Genomic DNA, 23116 nt, shown 5'->3' with positions numbered 1-23116 from the left:
ACACTGCCAAACAGCACCAACTCATGCATTACATACAAAAATACCCCAGAACAGTCATTTTTTAAAAAGAACTCAATAGAACAAACCAAAAGATAATATCAAATATTTTAAAATGGTTAGTGCACAGTCTCAGAGGTTTATGACGTGACACAAAATAGCAGGAGAAATGAGCATGGTGGGATATAAACAAGCACCTGCGGAAGAGCAGATTACAAGGCTTGGCAACGCTCCTCCCCCATTCAAGAGAAACACAGAACGGTGAATGAAGTTATCGCCCCCAAACAGTGCAACAATGACAGGAGGCAGATGTTAGAGAAAAACAGCTGGAGCAATTATAAGAAAAAGGAATGGCTTATGGCAAAAAATCATAAAACAGCTGACTGCAATTAAAATAGAATCTACTTTTCCTACTTACAAGATTTATAAGAAAGAAGAATTTGGACAAAAGATGCTGCAAGATAATAGAAATAAAAATGGAAACAAATCAAAGGACAGTAGTTATAATATCTTTAAGATGATTAGTTTTTGTTTTAGCTTCAGTCATTAAGCAGCTTTCTTCAGTTTTTGCTTTAAAAATTAAAATTAAAAATTTGGAGAGAAAGACTGGGCACTCTATATATATCTATATCTATAAAGACTGGCAACCAGGTAAAAGCCATGAATTTGACAATTAACATGCAAAAAAAAAAAATGCAAAAATAAAAATAAAAAAACCCCAGGGAAACACTGATTAGATTAGGGTTTAATAAATCTGGACTGTAAACTAAATTAAGAGTACACAGACTTCAGATGATATTTAAACTACATTTTATCTTTGCAGGTAGAAAGCGAAATTGAAGTGAACGGTTTTTGGCAGCCTTACCTGTCATACTGCCATCCCTGTTCATGCCATTGTGCAGTCTGCAGTGAACTAGTCCTGCATCGAACAACCACTGACCAAACAGATTCAGCACACTGTTGACCTTGGGTCGCGTTGGAGCAGGTAAAGGTCTTGGCTCTGAGCTCGTTTGGTTTGGGCTGGACAGTGGAGAAGTGGTGGATGTCTGATGGGTGACTTTGGGAGGATGCGCAGTACTCCCCTAAGAAGGTGAAAGGATTAAAAGGAAATAGGCTCACAAACATTAGGGAATGCTACAAACTATATGCTTTTGATTCGGATCGATGGACAAAGGCAAACTTGCAACTGGTTACCGATCATTCGACATGAACTAAAAGGCAACTGTGCTTAACTGACGAACTCCACCCTGTATAATAGCCACATCAATAAAGAACAAATAAAAATTGCTGACAGTTGACACAAATGCATGGCAATATAGGCACATGAAAATAATTAAATGGAAGGCAAAACTGCACCTATTAAGGGACATATCAGGATGATGACAAAAATACTGTCTGAGGTTAAGACATGAGTAATGGTTCCAAAAACCCGTTCTTCATTCACATTTTGGGAGCAGTGGATTCCACCCTCCCCCTGTCTCCAATCAGATTGTTGGAACTACACCTAAATAAGGACTTTTTCTATTCCCTAACACTCATCTTTATTTCCTGATCCCTTGATCCCAGCGAAATGTCTAATTGTATTTTCTGCATGGTCTCTGCATAGAACTTAGTGCAGAAATGAAATGAATGAAAATCGCTTATTGTCATAAGTAGGCTTCAAATGAAGTTACTGTGAAAAGCCCCTAGTCGCCACATTCCGGCGCCTGTTCGGGGAGGCTGGTACGGGAATTGAACCGTGCTGCTGGCCTGCCTTGGTCTGCTTTCAAAGCCAGTGATACAAAGAACAAAGAACAAAGAAATGTACAGCACAGGAACAGGCCCTTCGGCCCTCCAAGCCCGCGCCGACCATACTGCCCGACTAAACTACAATCTTCTACACTTCCTGGGTCCGTATCCTTCTATTCCCATCCTATTCATATATTTGTCAAGATGCCCCTTAAATGTCCCTATCGTCCCTGCTTCCACTACCTCCTCCGGTAGCGAGTTCCAGGCACCCACTACCCTCTGCGTAAAAAACTTGCCTCGTACATCTACTCTAAACCTTGCCCCTCTCACCTTAAACCTATGCCCCCTAGTAATTGACCCCTCTACCCTGGGGAAAAGCCTCTGACTATCCACTCTGTCTATGCCCCTCATAATTTTGTATACCTCTATCAGGTCGCCCCTCAACCTCCTTCGTTCCAGAGAGAACAAACCGAGTTTATTCAATCGCTCCTCATAGCTTATGCCCTCCATACCAGGCAACATTCTGGTAAATCTCTTCTGCACCCTCTCTAAAGCCTCCACATCCTTCTGGTAGTGTGGCGACCAGAATTGAACACTATACTCCAAGTGTGGCCTAACTAAGGTTCTATACAGCTGCAACATGACTTGCCAATTCTTATACTCAATGCCCCGGCCAATGAAGGCAAGCATGCCGTATGCCTTCTTGACTACCTTCTCCACCTGTGTTGCCCCTTTCAATGACCTGTGGACCTGTACTCCTAGATCTCTTTGACTTTCAATACTCTTGAGGGTTCTACCATTCACTGTATATTCCCTACCTGCATTAGCCCTTCCAAAATGCATTACCTCACATTTGTCCGGATTAAACTCCATCTGCCATCTCTCCGCCCAAGTCTCCAGACAATCTAAATCCTGCTGTATCCTCAGACAGTCCTCATCGCTATCCGCAATTCCACCAACCTTTGTGTCGTCTGCAAACTTACTAATCAGACCAGTTACATTTTCCTCCAAATCATTTATATATACTACAAAGAGCAAAGGTCCCAGCACTGATCCCTGTGGAACACCACTGGTCACAGCCCTCCAATTAGAAAAGCATCCCTCCATTGCTACCCTCTGCCTACTATGGCCTAGCCAGTTCTGTATCCACCTTGCCAGTTCACCCCTGATCCCGTGTGACTTCACCTTTTGTACTAGTCTACCATGAGGGACCTTGTCAAAGGCCTTACTGAAGTCCATATAGACAACATCTACTGCCCTACCTGCATCAATCATCTTAGTGACCTCCTCGAAAAACTCTATCAAGTTAGTGAGACACGACCTCCCCTTCACAAAACCGTGCTGCCTCTCACTAATACGTCCATTTGCTTCCAAATGGGAGTAGATCCTGTCTCGAAGAATTCTCTCCAGTAATTTCCCTACCACTGAAGTAAGGCTCACCGGCCTGTAGTTCCCGGGATTATCCTTGCTACCCTTCTTAAACAGAGGAACAACATTGGCTATTCTCCAGTCCTCCGGGACATCCCCTGAAGACAGCGAGGATCCAAAGATTTCTGTCAAGGCCTCAGCAATTTCCTCTCCAGTGATATAGCCCAGTGTGCTAAAAGGAGGCCATTCGGCCCATCGAGTCTGCACCGACCCACTTAAGTCCTCACTTCTACCCTATCCCCGTAATCCAAAAACCCCATCTCATCTTTTTGGACTCTAAGGGCAATTTAGCATGGCCAATCCACCTAACCTGCACGTCTTTGGACTGTGGGAGGAAACCGGAGCACCCGGAGGAAACCCACGCAGACACGGGGAGAACGTGCAGACTCCGCACAGACAGTGATCCAGTGGGGAATCAAACTGGGACCCTGGCGCTGTGAAGCCACAGTGCTTTCCACTTGTGCTACAGTGCTGCATGCTTGGCAATCTATATTATTTCCTCATTTGCTCCCCTTTGAGTCTCGTATCTTTCTCTATTTCCAAAACACTTTGCTCATTGTATCCATTTGACTCATTCTTTCTAACAATTCCACTTCCCAACTCTTCAATCATGTATGCTAATTTCGATGTGCATTCCAGATAAAGCAGTCAGGATTGCAACTGTCTATTACCTTTTTATGGAACAGAGGAACAGGACGAGGCCATTAATCCCCTTGAACTTAGTCCACTACTCAATGAGACCACAGCTGATTTGTGGCCCAGCTTCATGTACTCATAATAATAATTTTAAAAATCTGTATTATTGTCACAAGTAGGCTTACATTGACACTGCAATGAAGTTACTGTGAAAAGCCCCTAGTCGCCACATTCCGGCGCCTGTTCAGGTACACAGAGGGAGAATTCAGAATGTCCAATTCACCCAACAGCACGTCTTTCCGGACTTGTGGGAGGAAACCGGAGCACCTGGAGGAAACCCACGTAGACACGGGGAGAACGTGCAGACTCCACAGACAGTGACCCAAGCCAGGAATCGAACCCGGGTCCCTGGCGCTGTGAAGCAATAGTGCTAACCACTGTGCTACCGTGCCCCATGTGAGATCATAGAATGCATACAAAACAGAATGAAGCCAGTCAGCAAATTGGGTCCAAGCCGGTTCTTTGCAAGAGCAATCCACCTGGTACCACTCCCATGGCTTTTCCCTGTAGCCCTGCAGATTTTTTATCTTCAGATAATGATGGAATTATCATTTGAAAGCTACAGTTGAATTTGCCTCAATCACATCCCAGATCACAACTGCGCCTATACTTCCTCAGGAAATTCGGCATGTCCACATTGACTCTTACCAACTTTTACAGGTGCACCATAGAAAGCATCCTATCTGGTTACATCACAGCCTGGTATGGCAACTGCTCGGCCCAAGACCGCAAGAAACTAGAGAGTCGTGAACACCGCCCAGTCCATCACACAAACCCACCTCCCATCCATTGACTGTCTACACCTCCCGCTGCCTGGGGAAAGCAGCCAGCATAATCATAGACCCCTCCCACCCGGCTTACTCTCACTTCCAACTTCTTCCATCAGGCAAGAGATACAAAAGTCTGAGAACACGCACAAACAGACTAAAAAACAGTTCTTCCCCACTGTTACCAGACTCCTAAACCACCCTCCCATGGACTGATGAACTTATGGACTGAACTGATCTCTTCACATATCATCTCTACTGAGTACTGCATTCCTGTATTCTTCATCCGATGCCTGTGTCTATGTATTTACATTGTGTATTTTATGTTTGCCTTATTATGTACTTTATTTTCATGTACGGAATGATCTGTTTGAGCTGCACGCAGAACAATACCTTTCACTGCACCTCGGTACATGTGACAATAAACCATCCAACCCAAAAGCGTTTTGCCACTTGTTGCCATTGCTTCTTTTGCCAATCAGGTTATATTTCTGTCCTCTGGCTCTCAATCTTTCCACCAATGGAACAATTTCTCCCTGTCCGCTCTTGTCCAGACCTCTCATGATTTTGAGCACCTCTATCAGAGCTGTCCACCACCTCTTCCTACAAAGAGAACAGTCCCATCTTCCCCACTCTGCAACTGAAGTTCCTCACCCTGGAGCAGTCTCTTAATTGAGAGTACTCAATAATTTTTTTCCAATTAAGGGACAAATTAGTGTGAAAATAAAAATGAAATGCAATGAAAATTGCTTATTGTCACAAGTAGGCTTCAATGAAGTTACTGTGAAAAGCCCCTAGTCGCCACATTCCGGCGCCTGTTCGGGGAGGCTGGTACGGGAATTGAACCGTGTTGCTGGCCTGCCTTGGTCTGCTTTAAAAGCCAGCTATTTAGCCCAGTGTGCTAAACCAGCCCCTTGTGGACAATCCACCTAACCTGCACATCTTTGGATTGTGAGGATGAGACCTACGCAGACACGGGGGAGAATGTTCAAACTCCACAGACAGTGACCCGGGGCCGGGATCGAAGCCGGGTCCTCAGCGCTGAGGCAGCAGTGCTAACCACTGCACCACCGTGCCGCCCCACTCTCTTAATACCTTCACACCCCTTCCAAAGTGTGGTGCCCAGAACTGGGCGCAGTACTCCAGTGATCTTGAGAAGTTTATCATAACTTCCTTGCTTTTGTACTCTATCCTACTATTTATAAAGCCCAGGATCCTTTATGCTTTATTACCCTTTATTTTAATAGAAAGGTTTTGCTGAAACTGAAAGGAAGAATCTCCAAGACAGTTGCGAGACTTGCCTTGTTATAGAGTGCAGAAACTCGGGTGGTATGATGTGAAAATCGCTTATTGTCACAAGTAGGCTTCAATGAAGTTACTGTGAAAAGCCCCTAGTCGCCACATTCCGGCGCCTGTTCGGGGAGGCTGGTACGGGAATTGAACCGTGCTGCTGGCCTGCTTGGTCTGCTTTAAAAGCCAGCGATTTAGCCCAGTGTGCTAAACCTGCCCCATATCAAGAAGAGAGCAACAACGGCTGGATACTAATACGGTCTAAGTGCTGTGAGGTAACCTGTCTGAATTTTGCACTTTCTCCCCGTGTGTGCGTGGGTTTCGTCCGGGTGCTCCGGTTGCCTCCCACAGTCCAAAGATGTGCAGGTTTGATGGATTCGCCATTCTAAAGTGCCCTTAGTGTCCAAGAAGGAGAAGGTGGGGTTATTGGGGTAGGTGGAGGCGTGGGCTTAAGTAGGGCGCTCTTTCCAAAGGCAGCTACAGACTCGAAGAGCTGAATGGCGGCCTCCTGCACAGTAAATTCTATGATTCTATATTCCAACCAGAGCTAATCCTTTGTTTCATTGCTTTGATGGACAGAGCACTTGCGCATTTCTGGAGAAGCCGGGTTTGGAAGCCCCGGCAAGAAATGTGAAGTAGTGTCAGGGCAGGGAAACCCAAGAGTAGTGAAGTCTGACCACGATCGCTGCTTTGCAGGAGTCCATGGCTATATTCTATCTGCAGCCTAATCAGTGGTTTGTATGGGTTTAATTTTCTACATTTTTGTATGCACACAATTATTGTACAAACTACCTGAAAAGATAAGTTCTCAGACAACCTATAAATCTTAAAATGGGTCTGATAGTGAACCAAGGGTTATGGTGAAATCAACAGACCAGTTTAATTCAGCTGCTGAGCAGAGGATGATAGAAATGGCACACAAGGCTGACAGTTAACCTAGCCCGCACTACTCGAACCCCATTTTCTTGCCTTTTCCAAATTCTCCTTGCATTCTTTATTACATTCTCATACAATTCTCTTTTAAATGTCAGCGGCTTTGTCTCAATAGCTCTCTGTGCATTGACATTTCATGTTCTAATAATCCGGAATAGAAAACAGATTCAAACTTTCCTCCATTCTTTTAGTGAGAACCCGGACTGTCCTCCCCCCTTATTAATGATTCACCAAACAGGCAATTTTCACCGGTCTCAAACGTTTTCATAATTTTGAAAACCGTGAACAGATTTTGTAGCTAAATTTCTCTTACCCAGTTAAGACCCATTAATGAGCTTTTCCTATAACTACTCATTCCCACTATCCTTCTTGTCGTTCTTTAACATGCCGTACATGGCTTGAAGATCCTTCCAGAAATGAGGGGTCCTACGATGGACTAATGAACATCTGATGTAAATTCAGTGTTATTTTCTAGCTTCAATTTTAAAAGCCAGAATGCATTCTGTTTTTTACCCGGTCCCTTTCACCTGCAACCCAACCGTTAGAAGTCATGGTGCTTAAAGAGTAGTCATCGAGTTTTACAACACAGAAACAAGCCCTTCGGCCAATCAGGTCTGCACCAGCCATCAAGCATCTATCTATTCTAATCCCATTTTCCAGAATTTGGTCAATACACTATGGTGTTTTAAGTGTTCATCAAAATGCTTTCTTTCAATGTTCTTTTCCGTTTCCAAAAAATATACTTCACGTTGAACTGCAACTACCATCCATCTTTGCATTCCTTCCTCTGATCTCCTTGTTCTTCTCTCGCAATCTCTTATACTTTTAAATTTGGTATCAGCAAACAAAATGCTATTATTCTTCATTTACCCATGTCCAATTAATTTCCATAAATTGATAAAAAGATGTTCTCAGACAGATCCCTACAACTTCCAATCTAAACAGCATCCATTTATCCCTACCCATTGCTTCCTGTTCCTCACCATTCTGCTGAATGCCGACAAGTGTGCACTTAGCTTTCGGAGGCACATGCCCACCGTGGATAGTCAGCATGAGTCCAAATATATTTTCTTCATTCCAAACTCTATGCTTTTACTTGGTAAGAACCAAAGTGGTGTAGGTGAATGTTTGGATGAAAACTGCAGGTCTGCTCGGTCAAATTAGGTACCTATCTGGCATGAAGCGGCCAGAGGCACGGGTACAATATCAAACTGAAAGAGTAAAAAAAGGCACCAACTTACTGAACTTGTCTTAACAGTTGCCTTTGTAACGGTGACAGATCGCATTCTCCTGCTGTGAGGGGGTGTTGTGTTCATGGTACTGCTTGCCTGTGGCATGTTTAGCCTATTGACTGGAGTGGGAGGCGCACTATCAGAACGAGGTCGGGAAATGCCTGCAAAACAAAACATACGGATGAACAGAGCACCCATTAACTCCCAGCTGTTCATTAAACTCCGAAAATGAAAATCTGCCCCACCAGTTTAGTAACAATTTGAGGAGGAAATATTTAGTACTGGACAGCTTGAAGAATACAGCAACAGTAACAGCTGACTAAAATAACTGGCTTCACTCATGCAACACATGACAGTTTCTTTTGTTAAAAGTGTTTCTTTCAAAGGAATGTATGTGGGTGCTGGGCAGAGCTATAAATCTCAATTAAGTAATGCAGCACCACAAAGATTTGGTTAGGGAAGTAATTCATCACTTGCTGACAGTTTGTGCAAATCATAGGACCAATAGTTAGTCCTATTTTACCTGGGGAGAAAAAACATTTCATCTCTCAAGTTAATCCTTTTATTCTGCATCCTTGGATCGCAGAGGACACCTGTCTGTAACTCTAGAATACTGCTCTGTGCAATGCTGCTCCGCACAATGATTAATATATACAGCAGCCACCAGTCTCAGACTGAGTTACAAAATGAGTCCCAGGCAGGTCTTGCAGCGCTTTGCTCCACAGAGATACTCAGGTGTTATGCTGTTGTTGCAAAGTGGAAATAACTGCAGCACCATGAAAACAGTTGCATAAGCCACTATAAGGCAATATGCTTCTTTGCAACATAGATTGTGAACTGTTCAATCACTGTCTTGTCAATGAAGTTACAGAACTGTTTAGAGGAGATAATCTCTGCTAAACACAGGGTTCATGGTTTCATCAGTGGTACATACTTGCATGGTTGAATCCTCTTTTCCATACTTTCTACACTGTATCCCAAGTCCTACACTACTGTCTGATCTGCTCCCTGCCAATACAGTGTACAGCTGGCCATTGAGGCAGAGATACAAAAGAAACATTGACACCTTGGAGGCAGATCACAGAAGATGACTAAATGATTATGGATAATGAAAGCCATTTGGTCCATCTTGATCCATTCATATATCAGAAGAGGTCTGTCCTCTGTTGTATTTTCAGGATGTGGATTACTAGTGTTAGATGAACAAAAGAAAGACTGAGAAACTCAAGAGTTCAACCTTGATGATGACAGCTGAGAAGGGGCCACAGGATGGTGTAATATAGGTGCCATCATTCTGATAGTGGAATTGCAGATTGATTACAAAATATTTCAGAGTCTGTCATCAGAATTAGGAAGCCAGTTTTAGGAGTGTTTCAGGATGGTAAGGCGGGATGGTTGATTTTCAGACAGATGAGCTATGATAGGCTATAAGCATAATGGATTGTTGCCTTTTGTCACATAAGGACTGGAATACAAATTAGTGGAACCTATTTACGAATGCACAGGATTCTGATGGGACCCCATCTGGAGTTTCAATTGTGGGCTTCATATCACAAAGATATATCGACCTTGAAGTGGATGCAGGACAGATTCACTGGAATGATACCGGAGCTAAAAGGGATTATGTTTACAGGTTGCACAAAGCCAGGAATCTCCTGTATATCAAAAATTGAGGGATGTAATAGAGGTATTGATGAAAGAATTCCCTCTGGCATCCAGAACAAGGGGACGCAATCTTAAAATTAAAGCAAGGCTGTTCATGGGTGATGTCAAGAAGCATGTCTTTCACAAAGGGATGTGGAAATCTGGAACACTGTCCTCTAAGTAGTTGTCACGATCCCGGGCATCAATTGAAAATTTCTAAATTAAGGTTGACAGATTTTTGTTGGGCAGGGGTACGGAGAGCTCCAGAATCAAGGTGGAAGGTGAAGCCGAGGCACAAATCAGCCATGATCTAACTGAATGAAACAACAACCTGGCAGCACGGTAGCACAAGTGGATAGCGCTGTGGCTTCACAGCGCTAGGGTCCCAGGTTCGATTCCCCGCTGGGTCACTGTCTGTGCGGAGTCTGCACGTTCTCCCCATGTCTGCGTGGGTTTCCTCCGGGTGCTCCGGCTTCCTCCCACAGTCCAAAGGCATGCAGGTTGGGTGGATTGGCCATGATAAATTGCTCCTTGTGTCCAAAAAGGTTAGAAGGAGTTATTGAAGTGAGGGCTTATGTGGGTCGGTGCAGACTTGATGGGCCAAATGGCCTCCTTCTGTACTGTATGTTTTATGTTCTATGTCTGTGGGGTTGGATGGCTTCCTCCTTTTGCCAATTTTTTCCCATATTCCTCATCTCACTCTTGTGCACTCTGTTGACCAGGATCCAAGGCCAGCAGCAAAAAGTGCTCAAAAACAGGCGAATGAAATCTTGACCTTCACGTCAAAGGGGCCAGATTTAAAAACAGTGCGGAAGCAATTCCTCAGCTCTCTCAAAAGTCTTGATCAGACCCCACCTGGAACACTGAATTCAGTTATAAGCACTGAACTACAGGAAGATTATTCGTCTTGGGAGCATGGATCAACTAGAATGATCCTTGGTTTTAAGGGTTAGATACCAAGGTAGCTGCATTATCATGGCTTGCATTCTCACGAGATCGGATGGTTGAGGGGCGCACTAACTGAAATCTTTAAAATAATGAGGGGATTTGATATGTAGGTACAAAGAAATTTCCTCTGGTGGGGAAACCAGAACGAAAGGCATAATGTTAAACTTAAAGAGTTTAGTCTTTTACATGTGAAATCAGCAAGCACTTTTACCACACAAAGGGTAATGGACACCAGAGAACTTTCCCAATCCGCACAAGGACAGCTGTGGATGCTGGCGGTCAACTGAGGATGTCATAGTGGAGGTTAATGGAATTTTATTAGGCATTGCAAAGATATCAAGGGATATGGATCAAGTGTAGTTGAGATAAAAATCAGCCATGATCTAACTGAATGGTAGAATAAGTTCCGGGGATGAATGGCTTAGTCGTATTCCTATGTTTCTCCAGCAGAAATCAGTCAGAGTGCTGTAGAAAAACTAGATCGTCTCCATCGTCACATTCAGCGGCTTCAAAGCATTGCCCAATTTAAATTTTATAATTCTAAAAGCTGCACACGAGCACCATGGAAAAGCATGAGGCTAAAATGGGCAGCACGGTGGTACAGTGGCTAGCACTGCTGCCTCACAGCGCCAGGGGCCCAGGTTCAATTCCATTTACTGCCTGTGTGGAGTCTGCACGTTCTCCCCGTGTCTGCATGGGTTTCCTCAAGTTTTCTTCCACAGTCCAAAGATGTGCAGGTTAGGTGGATGTTAAAATTAGTGCAGGTTAGGTTATGGGGGTTAAGAGGATATGGTGGGGTGGGTAGGTGAGTGGAAATGTGTAGAGTGTTCTTTCAAAGGGTCAATGCACTCAATGGGCATAATGGCCTCCTTCCGCCCTGTAGGGATTCTGTGAATGAGACAGACAGGAGGAGGCCATTCCATCCTCTGGACCAATGTTGACTCTTTTCAATGTACTCTCCAATCAGACCCACTCTCCTGCCCCTTTCCCCATAGCCCTGTAACTTCTTCCTTTTCAAGTAAATATCTCTACCCTTTTGTCTCTGTTTTTTTCTCAAATTTCTACTGTGTGCATGTTCCAGTTATGTTCTCACCTTTCCCCTCATCCGTAATGCCTCCTCACCATGAAGTGACCTGCCAACACTCCCTATCAAAACTCAAGTTGTCTAAGCGCTCACAGTGGAGCTGTCAATCATGCTTCACACCTTACAGTACCAATGCCTCCAGGAAAAGACAGGCAGGGAGAAGACTGGAGGGAGAAAAATCTCACTTAAAAATGTAAAACAATATCATAAATATTGTCCAACTTCAACTATTAATGGGAAAAAATTGCAGATGTATCTTTCAAATCATTACACTGCATGTGGCAACAGCCTCCACCTAGTTCTTAGTCAGCAATACCATTGAACTGTGAAGTGAGAATCAACACAGTGTGCAACAATTAATATTCATTTATACGCAAGAAGAAATTGAAAATCAGGAATAAGAGAACAATCAGTGTTTTCTTGCATTGACAACTTTTGTGACAACCACTTAAAGATGCAGTATTCTTACAGATCGGCTCGCAAAGCAAGTAATAAACTCTGTTCCACACCCCACCTTAGAGAAAAGTAAAAACTAGTTGGAAAGTTAGAGATAGGAATGTTAACTGAATGGATTGTTCAGACTGCTGCTCATTATTACCCTTCAAGCCAGAAAGGACATTTGTATCTGTTGTGCAAGTCCTAGCTTGAAATAGAATTTCACAGCAACAAAACAAGCTATTTAGCCCGATGGATTTGTGCAGGTGTTTACATTCCTCACAAGTCTCCTCCCCGTCTTCCAAATTTTTATCACCTGTAACTTGGACGTGTGATCTTTACTGATAGAGTAGGTGGAACAATGTTTGAATACGCTGCCAAATTAGAAAGTTTTTCTTTATTCTTACACGTGGGCATCACTGACAAGGCCAGCTTTTGTTGCCCACCCCTAATTACCCTTGAACGGAGTTGGATGTTAGGCCATTTCAAAGGGGCAGTTAAGAGTCAGCCACATTGCTGCGGGTCTGGAGTCACATGTAGACCAGACCAGGAAAGGACGGCAGATTTCCTTCCTTAAAGGACATTAGTGAACCAGATGGGGTTTTACCACAACCGATGGTAGTTTCATAGTCACTGTTAATGAGACGAGCTTCCTACGCCAGATTTATTCATTGAATCTAAATTTCACCAGCTGCTGAGTGGGATTTGAACCCGGGTTCCCAGAGGATTAGCCTGGGTCTCTGGATTACTAGCACATTATGCCAGTGTCTCCCCCTTTATAATTAAAAAAACACAACTGCCCTATATTTCACAAGTATAAGGGAATTTTGACATGACTAACAAATCTAACACCTGATGTGTCAGGTCTTGCACATGCTTTTATTAAGACAAGATGTGAATTTGGACATTGAATCCATGATTTTTAATGACCAAATTCTTGTTTTATTCAGCGTAATCACCAATCACCCACCCCCACCCCACAAATCTATAACATTTTGAACATCTTTAAATGTAATTGTTATGGGAATTCCAACTAACATCTTTGCAATTCTGGGCACGGACTAGGGAAATGGACAGAAAGCTGGGTGCATTTTAGAGTTCTATTCTCCTTCTCGCATTTCAATAATCTCCTTTCTGATATTTTATTTGTCAAAAAAGCGGAAAAGGAGGTCGAGGAGGAGGGACATGGAGTTTTCCAAAGGGCAAAATACACCAAATGGCAAGAGATTACATTGAAGTGAATGCTAAATATCTGCAGACTAAGCAAAGTTTGGTATTTCATTGATGACAGTACTTAAAACAAAAACTAAAGGTGATTCACTAAAGGTGAAATAATTATGATAACTGTAATGTCTGGTAATGGCTCTCTATTTTTAAGTCCTTCAGTAAGTTTCAAAATTGCCAATTACAACGTCAGGCGAGAAAATACAAAGGATGCAAAAATGGGAGTGCGTTGCTTGCACCACCTGCATGATTGTATTAAACAGAATACTGCAGCTTTAAAAATCCTGTGGCTAATATAAATCAGATTGGCAGGAAAAAAGCAGTGCATTGGTAACCCTTGTACAAGCTCCAATATTATTGATCAATGATGGAATGGACCAAATGCTCAAGACTTTATACCATAAGGGGGTAACCTTTCCCGAATGATATTGGTCCTTGCAGTGCCTATGAAACAAAAAGAAGCATGGCACTGTTTAAAAACACAAAAAGATGTTTTCAGTATGAAATCCAAAAACAAACTTTCCAAAGCTTAAAAGCTTGACTGAAAATAGTACACACTAACTTTTTCCAGTTACTTACCAAACAGTGTAAAGGTTCATCAGCTCAGGAACTGCCAGACCTGCACCTTACATAAATTATTGACAAACATGAGACTGCTCTTATTACATACGAACACCAACCAAATAATTCTGAGCTTCTGTTGCAATATCTGCAAACCCATCATTGCCAAACATGATTAAAACCCAATGCTGCATATAATCAAAAATGAATCAGATATGATCACAAACTTTCAAGACTAAATGGAGAATTGGGTTTGGTGCTAATGCGTTCAGGTCTTGCACCTGCTCTGTGCAAGCAAAATATGGGATGCAGATAAGGCAGGCGCCAGTTTTTTTATTTTATAAATTTAGAGTACTCAATTCTTTTTTTTTTCCAATTAAGGGGCAATTTAGCGTGGCCAATCCACCTCCCCTGCACATCTTTGGGTTGTGGGGGTGAGACCCACACAAACATGGGGAGAATGTGTAAACTCCACATGGACAGTGACCCAGGGCCAGGATCGAACCCAGGTCCTCGGCGCAGTGAGGCAGCAGGGCTAACCACTGTGCTGCCCCAGGTGCCAGTTTTCAAGTGGCACAGAAACAATACAATGCAACAAACTACCCAAAGAATTGTAGTTAGTATAAGATTAGTAACAGGATGTCTGAAAGGATAAGCTGGAGACTCACCATAATATGTATATTCTAGACCAGGCCACAGCAGAAAGAATATATGATGACGAAAGGGTTATTAAATTCTCCCATTTAATCTTCAAGTAGGCATTTAACACTCTCTATTTGCTACATTGCTCCTTTCAATACCCTTATCTTAGCTGACTGTTTCATTAGCTGTCAGCCCTCATGATTATTTTATTTGCATGTGTTCTGTTTGGCCTTTCGATACCATTTCATCTCCTCAGCTAGGCAACATGGTCGAGATTGCAGGATTTCAAGTCCTGTTCCATACTTTCCACCCCTTTTTCAGTGCAGGGAAATAATGGTTTTACCAGGAATTTCATGGGTTGTTGAACAGTCAATGCTATCACTGAACTGAAGGCCCCAGGATACAATCTCGTGTGAACAAGGAACAAGGCCATTTGGCCCCTTGAGCCTGCAGGCCATTTAGTACGTCGATCTTGTGCCGAACCTTTGTCCTAGATTAATCATAGATTATCATAGAATTTACAGTGCAGGAGGCCATTCGGCCCATCGAGTCTGCACCGGCAATACAATTTTATTATTCTGTTTTCAGGTATACGTTTAAAAAGTCTAAGTGCACCAACACACTGATTCCCCATTAGTGAAGAATAATAAGAAAAGGTCAGACATTGTTCCACTGTGCAAGAGTTCACAGAACCTTCACAGGTGGAGGCTATCCGGCCCATTCAGTCTGCTCTGGCTCTCTGACAGAGCATTCTACTTGTCCCACTCCCCCGTCTCATCCTGGTGACCTTGCACATTCTTCTTTCTTTTCAAATAGCAATCCAATTCCCATTTGAATTCCTCGCTCAAACCGGCTTCCATCACCCTCTCAGGAAGTTTGTTCCAGACTCCTGCCACTTTCTGGTTGGAAAAGTTTTTCATCACTTTTACTCTTTTTGCCAATTATTTTGGACCTGTGTCATCCAGTGGATTTCGTATGATTCACTCTGTCCAAACCCCTCTTGATCGTGAATATCTCTATCAATTATCCTCTCAGCCTTCTTTTCTCCACACTTCTGTCCAACACACGTTGCACACAGTTCATGGTGGCATTGGTCAATTGCAGGAATAGGGTGCCTGCTCAATGTTTTAGTTGAGGGGTGGTGCTTAGATAGGTTATTAAAATGAGTAGAACATTAAAAAAAGCTAACGTTACCTAGAAAGGCATCCACCAGACAGCTGATTCCACGCATAGCTCGGAAGAAGATCTGAGGCAGTTGTTTGAGGCAAGGATGCTGCATCATTTCTTGTGCCATCCCAGTCACACTCAAAAGTTGTTCCTGGAATTTTGGTGTGGTGCTTATTATGGCTGGGTTACTCAGATCCACTGGATTGCTAAAATGAAATAATAAAGGATTAAAAAACAAAATGCAATTTCATTAGAGCAAAACGGGTGCAATTTATTTAACTCTGAATAAGAACGCAATCCACAAAGATCAAAACTACTTTCCCAATTTGCTATAGTAGCTACAGTTTACAATGAACTTGGATTGTTATTTGAGAGGGCGAATAGGGAAAGAGTATTTCCTCCAATTGGGGAGTCAGTGATGAGTGATCAATTTAACACAGGATGTGCAATGCCACGGCAAACAGTTGAGGCAGAGATCTTTGAAGGGAAAAGTGGACAAACATTTGAAGCCGAGGAAGGGTGTAGGGCTGTGGGGGAAAACCAGTGTGTTTGTTATTCAAAGAGCCAACACAGACAGTGTTTCCCATCAGTGAGTAAACTTCAATGGTTCCATGACAATATGCTTTATTAAATAAATTGCAAAATCATTCAGAGTGAACGTTTCACCAGATATAAACATTTAATCTAATCTAATCAGGAAGACCAGTGACTTTGCACAAGCCATTATCATTTTGTATCAGCAGCCTAAAAGGCAGGCCATATATGTTTATAGCTCTTAAATATACACAAGAAGTTATGCATTCTCACCTAAGCATGTGCAAAATCCGAAACCAAGTCTGTGAAATGCAGTCATTGTCCATTTCCGCTGGAATTAAGATTGCATCTTCATCTGGAACTTTGAACGGAGGGAATGAGGGGCCGTAGGTAAACCGCAGTAGCCTATTGGAAAGAGAAATAATATTTAAGTACTATTAAATAGGATAGCAACTGCTCCAAACACAAAAACCTAACTTTATCCTCCACTACCTCTACTCTATACCTGGGAGTTTCTTTCTCTACAGTTTAATAAATTTAATTTTACAAATATATTCCCCAAACAATTGGCTCAATTCAGCCAGTAGGCAAGCTGCTAGAAAACCCTGATCCGGGAACTGTGTGGTGCAGTGGATTGGTATATTGTCTCGATCAGTGGGATCTAAACTTGTATCGGTGAAAATGAAAAAGTGATGAAAATCGCTTATTGTCACGAGTAGGCTTCAATGAAGTTACTGTGAAAAGCCCCTAGTCGCCACACGGCGCCTGTTCGGGGAGGCTGTTACGGGAATTGAACCATACTGCTGGCCTGCCTTGGCCTGCTTTCAAAGCCAGCGATTTAGCCCTGTGCTAAACAGCCCCTCATTGGTGAACTGATGGATTCTCCCTGCTGTGCTTTTTAAGGTCTCAAGTGAAATATGGAAGAGCCGTGGCTCTCAGGAGTCAGAGATCACATTCAGGTCCCACTCCATAGATTTGAATGCAAAGCCTAGCAGGGAGAGGTGCAATATCCTTTGTCTGTTGGATAAGATGTTTTAACTGAAGCCCCAACTCAGCATTATTCATAGAAGAGGAGTCCTCGATGTCTAGACAATATTTATCCCTCAACCAACATCACTGAAAAAACCCAAGCTTCTCAGTGCTGATGTGCTGTGTACAAATTTGCCGCCCTGCTTCCAACATTGTTACATGGCCTAGAATTCAAAAGCACTTCCCTTTGGGACATCCTGTGGCCATGAAAATGAGCTACAGAAATGAGAGTTCTTTTTTTCCCCTTTATTTTAATGGCACCATGTAAATGCAAAGTCACAAACTTTGGGGCAGGCATCGATTTCCCGGTTGCTAAAAAAAGATAAGGATCCGACAGAGTGTGGGTCGTATAGGCCCATATCGCTTCTGAATGTGGACGCAAAAGTATTGCCGAAGGTACTGGCGGGTAGGCTGGAGGAGGGAGGCAGCTCTTTTCAAACGTCAGAAGGATATTGAACGTCGTTACGGCACCAGCGGAGGGGAAGGAAACAGAGGTGGTTGTGGCATTGGACGCTGAGAAGGTGTTTGACCGGGTAGATTGGGGGTACTTGATGGCAGTTCTGGAGCGGTTTGCGATTGGACCAAGATTTGTGAACTGGGTAAAGCTATTATATAAGGAGCCGAAGGCGAGTGTCCGCACAAACAACATCAGCTCGAGATACTTTAGTCTCCACTGTGGGACTAGCCAGGGTTATCCTATGTCGCCCCTGCTGTTTGCACTCGCGATTGAGCCATTGGCCATCGCATGAAGAGGTTCGGGGGTATGGAAAGGAATAGTGCGGGGGGGGGGGGGGGGGGGGGGGAAGAAGAGAGAGAGAGAGCGAGAGCGAGAGCGAGAGCGAGAGCGAGAGAGAGAGAGCAGGGTGTCCTTATATGCCGATGACTTGCCGTTATACATGTCGGAAGGGGGAATAGTGGAGCTGCTTCGAGTGTTTGGGTCTTTCTCAGGGTACAAACTAAATCTAAACAAGAGTGAGTATTTTGTGGTGTCTCGGCCAGGCGTGGGGGGGCTGCCATTCCGTAGAGCAGGGACTCACTTTAGGGACCTGGGGGTGCAGGTTGCCCGGGAGTGTGGGGGGGGGGGGTCTGCAGGTACAACATTTCTAGTTTGGTGGGGAGAGTGAAAGCTGATCTGGCAAGGTGGGATTGTCTCCCTCTGTCACTGGCGGGTCGGATACAGGCGGTTAAAATGAACGTGTTGCCGCGATTTCTGTTTATTTTTCAATGCCTGTCAATTTTCCTGCCAAAGGCTTTTTTCAGAGAGATTGAGGGAAGGATTACATCGTTCATATGGGAAGGGAAGGTGGCCAGAGTTAGAAAGGCGCTACTACAGAGAGGAAGGCAGGCAGGGGGTTTGGGTCAACCGAACCTGATGTATTACTACTGGGCGGCGAATGTGGAGAAGGTGTGGAGCTGGGTCAGAGGGGTTGATTCTCAGTGGATCAGAATGGAGGTGGGTTTGTGCAGGGGGTCGGGATTGAAAGCACTAGCAACAGCGCCGCTCCCGATAGCCCTGGGGAAAAACTCAAGGGAGTCTGGTAATAATAGCTTCATTGAGAATTTGGAGGCAGTTTTGCCAATACTTTGGGTTGGAAGCAGGGTCAAGGGAAATGCCGATTCGGGGAACCACAGAATTGAGGCAGGACGGTGAGATGGAAATTTTTGAAAATGGGAGGAGAAAGGGATTAAGACACTAAAAGGTTTGTTTCTTAGGACTTCCGGTGGCGACTATGAGGGAGAAGGTCGCACATTTGGTGGCTCCCGCTGTGGCTAGACATTCGGACCTCTCCCCCCAACCTTTTTTGCGTTTTTACGTGCTGGACTAGAAGAAGCAGTGAACAAGTGTCTGATGTCTATATTGGTTTATGGAACAGAGAGCCTGAAGGGATCGAAAGGAAAGGAACAAAAAGACAGGCTCGAGCTGGGTGTTGGCTGCAGCAACGGACAAGATGGCCGGTGTCCAGACCCCTGGGGCTTCGGCCCGACCATCAACGGAGGAGCTGATGCAGGTCAGCCGGGAAGGCTTCGCCAGACAGAAACAGGGTCTGGACCCGATTAAGGAAACGGTGGAGGGGATGGAGCAGAGGTTAGATGCCCAGGACCGGATGATCCAGAAACTGGAGAAGGTGTTAGCTGAATAGGAGGAACACCAGACGGCGTTGGAGATGGAGGGGGGGATGCTGAGGGACCGGCAAAAAAGGCTGCTGGAACAGTTAGAGGATTTGGAGAACAGGTCCCGTAGGCAGAACCTAAGGATTGTTGGCCTCCCGGAGGGGGCGGATGCCGGGGAGTTTGTGGCGAACATGTTCCAGAAGCTGCTGGGAGATGGGGCTTTCCCCCGACTGTTGGAGGTGGATCGGGCATACAGAGTGCTGGCGAGGAAGCCGCGACAGGGAGACCCCCCTCGGGCGATGGTGGTCAGGTTCCACAGGTGAGTGGGCCAAGCACACGCGGAGCTGTAAGTGGGACAACAGCATTTTGCTGATATACTAAGATTTAAGCGTGGAGGTGGCCAAGAGGAAGGTAGGCTTTAATCAAGTCAAGTTGATCCTGTTCAAGAAGCAGGTTAAGTTCGGATTGTTGTATCCGGCGCGACTTTGGGTTACGCATGAGGACCAATATCATTACTTTTAGAGTCGCCCGAGGTTACTATGGAGTTCGCCAGGAGGAAAGGACTGGTGCCAACTTGAGAACACAGGGTGCCCTGCTAATCACGTTCATATGTTTTGGTCCTGTCCAAAGCTAGAGGATTACTGGAAGGAGGTTTTTAGGGTCATTTCTAAAGTGGCGCACATGAAACTGGACCCGGGCCCCCGGGAGGCCATATTCGGGGTGTCAGACCAGCCAGGGTTGGAAACGGGTGCAGAGGCAGATGTTGTAGCCTTCGCCTCGTTGATCGCCCGAAGGCGGATCCTGATGGGATAGAGAGCAGCCTCTCCACCCTGTGCCCTGGCGTGGCAGGGGGACCTGTTGGAATACTTGACTCTTGAGAAGGTTAAGTTTGAACTGAGGGGAAGGATGGAGGGGTTCTACAATTCATGGGCATTATTCATTATGCATTTTCAAGAAGTGGATAACATCGAACATTAGTTGGGGGGGTGGGTGGGAGGGTTGGGGGGCTGTGTGTGTTAATGGTGACTATGGGTGATTCCTGATTCCTTTTTGTCATTTGTTTATGTGAACATGCGGGCTAATGTTTGGGGTTTGGTGGGAGGATGTGATCGCTGTTATTGATATGGGGATTGACATATTTGTTACTGATTATTGTTTATTGTTGGTGGGTGTAAATTTGGGAGAAAATGTGAAAAAGGAAGAGAATAAAAAATATTTTTAAAAAAGTAAATGCAAAGTCAGTTTTGTGGTTGGTTCACTAATTTTGCAAAGCATTTAAACATAAAGAATGCATCTTATTAAAAAGTTAGTTGTAATCACCCAGCTTGACAAATTAGTTATGCCAGGGATCTCAAAACCAAGTGTCCAGTTACTGACCTGGAGGTCAGTGCACAGATGACTTTACTCCACTGTTCTACCACAGCTGGGTGATGCCTCCAGTTGGCCAACATTTCTCGAGCAGTCTTCCAGTATGGTGGTGTCGGGAAACAGCGTGTGCAAGCCAGGAACCAGACTTCAAAGAGTACACAAATTAATTTATCAGCAAGGTTTTCTGCTAGTCCGCCTAATGAGAAGCAAAGAAGCAGAACATTTAAAAACCACAGTACATTTTTCTTATTGGATAAGTAACTGAAAAAAAAACATTTACAAGGTTATTTGGAAGGAATGAAAGGATGGAACTACTTGGGAGAGCTTTTTCAAAGACAGGATGGGCTGAATGGCTTCCTTTTGTGCTGCAGCAATCTATGGCTCATAATTTCCGGAGCAGTGGAAAATGAGTCGGATTGTCACTCTGCTCATAGTTTGTTGCCTAGTTTGAAGCTGTTCCATCTCGCAAGTCCTTTCGATTCTGCTGGGCAAGGTCTGAGTGTTCATGAGGCCTACAGTAGTGTCCAGGAGAGCGACAGGCAAGTATGCCTCACCCCATTTTTTAATGGCACGAGCTGTAGTAAACCAAGTAGGTTTGAAGGTCCAGACACTTTGACAAGCCAGGCAGAAATGTATAACATAAATGGGTAGGATTTGGGGGTCAGGTTGGGTCAGTGAACGACAATTGCCGAAAGAAAATATGAACCTCCTGGGCAATTGCCATGCTGCCAGGAACTTTCCCGGGGGCGGGGCAAAATGATTAATGACGACGAAGGTAGAACATACCCCAATGACAGTAACTCAAAAATATTTTCTGTTATGAAAGAAAACGCAGTACAATGGTTTTATAATAATCTATCAGATTGGTTCCTGTATAATCAAGATTTTATTATCAAGACGACACAGTGCTTCAAATCTGGCTGAATTATATATCCTTGCATAGCCTGGTTTAATAATGATTCTCTCGGGGCATTCCAAAGTCAGTGAAATAAACCATATTCAATGCTCACGTCCAATATAGTCGTTGGCTGAGATTGATCACTGCTCAGACTGGTCAAGCCAGAAAAAAAAATATCAGGATTTGTTTCTGAGAAGGATGGAGTCACCAGAATTAATGTTGCTGCATCCACCTGAACTTTATGGGTAACACCGGAGAGACAATGAAATGGAGGAGGTGTCCCGGATAATGGGAATAGATGAATATGGGAACAGGAGTAGGTCATTCAGCTGTCATCAAATCACAGCTTATCTGTACTGTAAATCATTAACCGGCCTTTGGTCCCTATTCTGGGATACCTCACAAACCAAAATCTATTGATCCCGGTCTAGAAGATTTAAATTGATGTCCAGCATCCACAGCTCTTTGGGAGCGATTCAGATCCAGAATTCCACTATCTTGCATGGAAAGTATCCCCAGTTTCATTCCTAGCCACACTCTTTCCGGCTTTACAGCAAGTTTCTGAAGGCTCCTATCACATTGTTTAAAACTAGGATTCTTTGGCACCTCAACAATTCCAGGTCTTGGATCCAAGTTGTTGAGCTGAGAGGAGGTGACCTTCTGTCAGTGTCACACAGTACTCTAGTCCCCCCAAAAAGTCCATCTAGCAATATTTGTCTTAGGTGTATTAAGATAGACAGCCTTTATTCCATCTTGATTTGAGTCCAATATCCTGGAACAGTGAACAAATTTCCTACTAAACGTATCACCCGACAATAAGAGGTCACTTACAGAAGATGGGCTCAAGACCACAACTATTATGCATCACAGAAGTGAAGGCAGCAGAGGCTCTCCAAGTAAACTTGCAGTTATTGAATTAAAAAGAATATTTATGTAGTTGTACAGGAATAACTGTTAGGATTAATTAATGTTGGGGAAAAAAAGTGCTTCAGATTGTGATGAATGCAGCATTTTAGATATATTTGATTATAAACTACTGCAGTAGTCATGTTTTTAAAAATAATCTTGCTTTGCAAGACCAGAAAGCTTTTAGGAGCTGGAGGTGCAATTGACCAGAACCAAGGGCCTGGGCCAAAAAAAGTTGCTTGATTAGGGGGAGTCCCTGGGGAGTTCATGGGTTTTCAGCCTAGAGAAATGATGTAATTGCTGGGTGGGGCCAAGGGATTCAGACGTTTGAGAAAGCCTTGTGAGTTGAGTTCAAATCTGGCAACCCTCTTAGACAAGTAAAATATTTTGCTCTCACAGTAAGATAGTTAAAAAAAAGAGCATTGGAATTTAAAGCAGAGCAGACTTGTCTGAGGACAGAGGGAAGCTGAAACAAACCAGTTGAAACAGTTTT

The 23116-nt window shown here is 44.0% G+C and overlaps 1 protein-coding gene across 6 annotated transcripts in view; it reads right to left on the bottom strand.

Moving 5' to 3' along the window:
• The window catches only part of ralgapb (Ral GTPase activating protein non-catalytic subunit beta), a 151225-nt gene that overhangs the window by 82039 nt on the left and 46070 nt on the right, over positions 1-23116 (bottom strand). For 2 of the 6 annotated variants that reach the window (XM_072515370.1, XM_072515371.1), the window contains exons 5-11: positions 20829-21015; positions 16584-16715; positions 15804-15982; positions 13806-13850; positions 8081-8232; positions 863-1079; positions 416-451 (exon numbers count right to left, since the gene is read on the bottom strand). In XM_072515370.1, coding sequence (XP_072371471.1) covers positions 416-451; positions 863-1079; positions 8081-8232; positions 13806-13850; positions 15804-15982; positions 16584-16715; positions 20829-21015 — 948 coding nt within the window. The remainder of the gene's footprint in view (positions 1-415; positions 452-862; positions 1080-8080; positions 8233-13805; positions 13851-15803; positions 15983-16583; positions 16716-20828; positions 21016-23116) is intronic. The other 4 variants (XM_072515375.1, XM_072515376.1, XM_072515372.1 and 1 more) reach the window with 3 other exon arrangements.

The sequence above is a fragment of the Scyliorhinus torazame genome, chromosome 8 (assembly GCF_047496885.1).
Source record: "Scyliorhinus torazame isolate Kashiwa2021f chromosome 8, sScyTor2.1, whole genome shotgun sequence".
In the NCBI taxonomy this organism is placed as follows: domain Eukaryota; kingdom Metazoa; phylum Chordata; class Chondrichthyes; order Carcharhiniformes; family Scyliorhinidae; genus Scyliorhinus; species Scyliorhinus torazame.
Note: the sequence above shows the minus strand (reverse complement) of the source record. Positions and strands in the feature narration are given on the sequence as shown.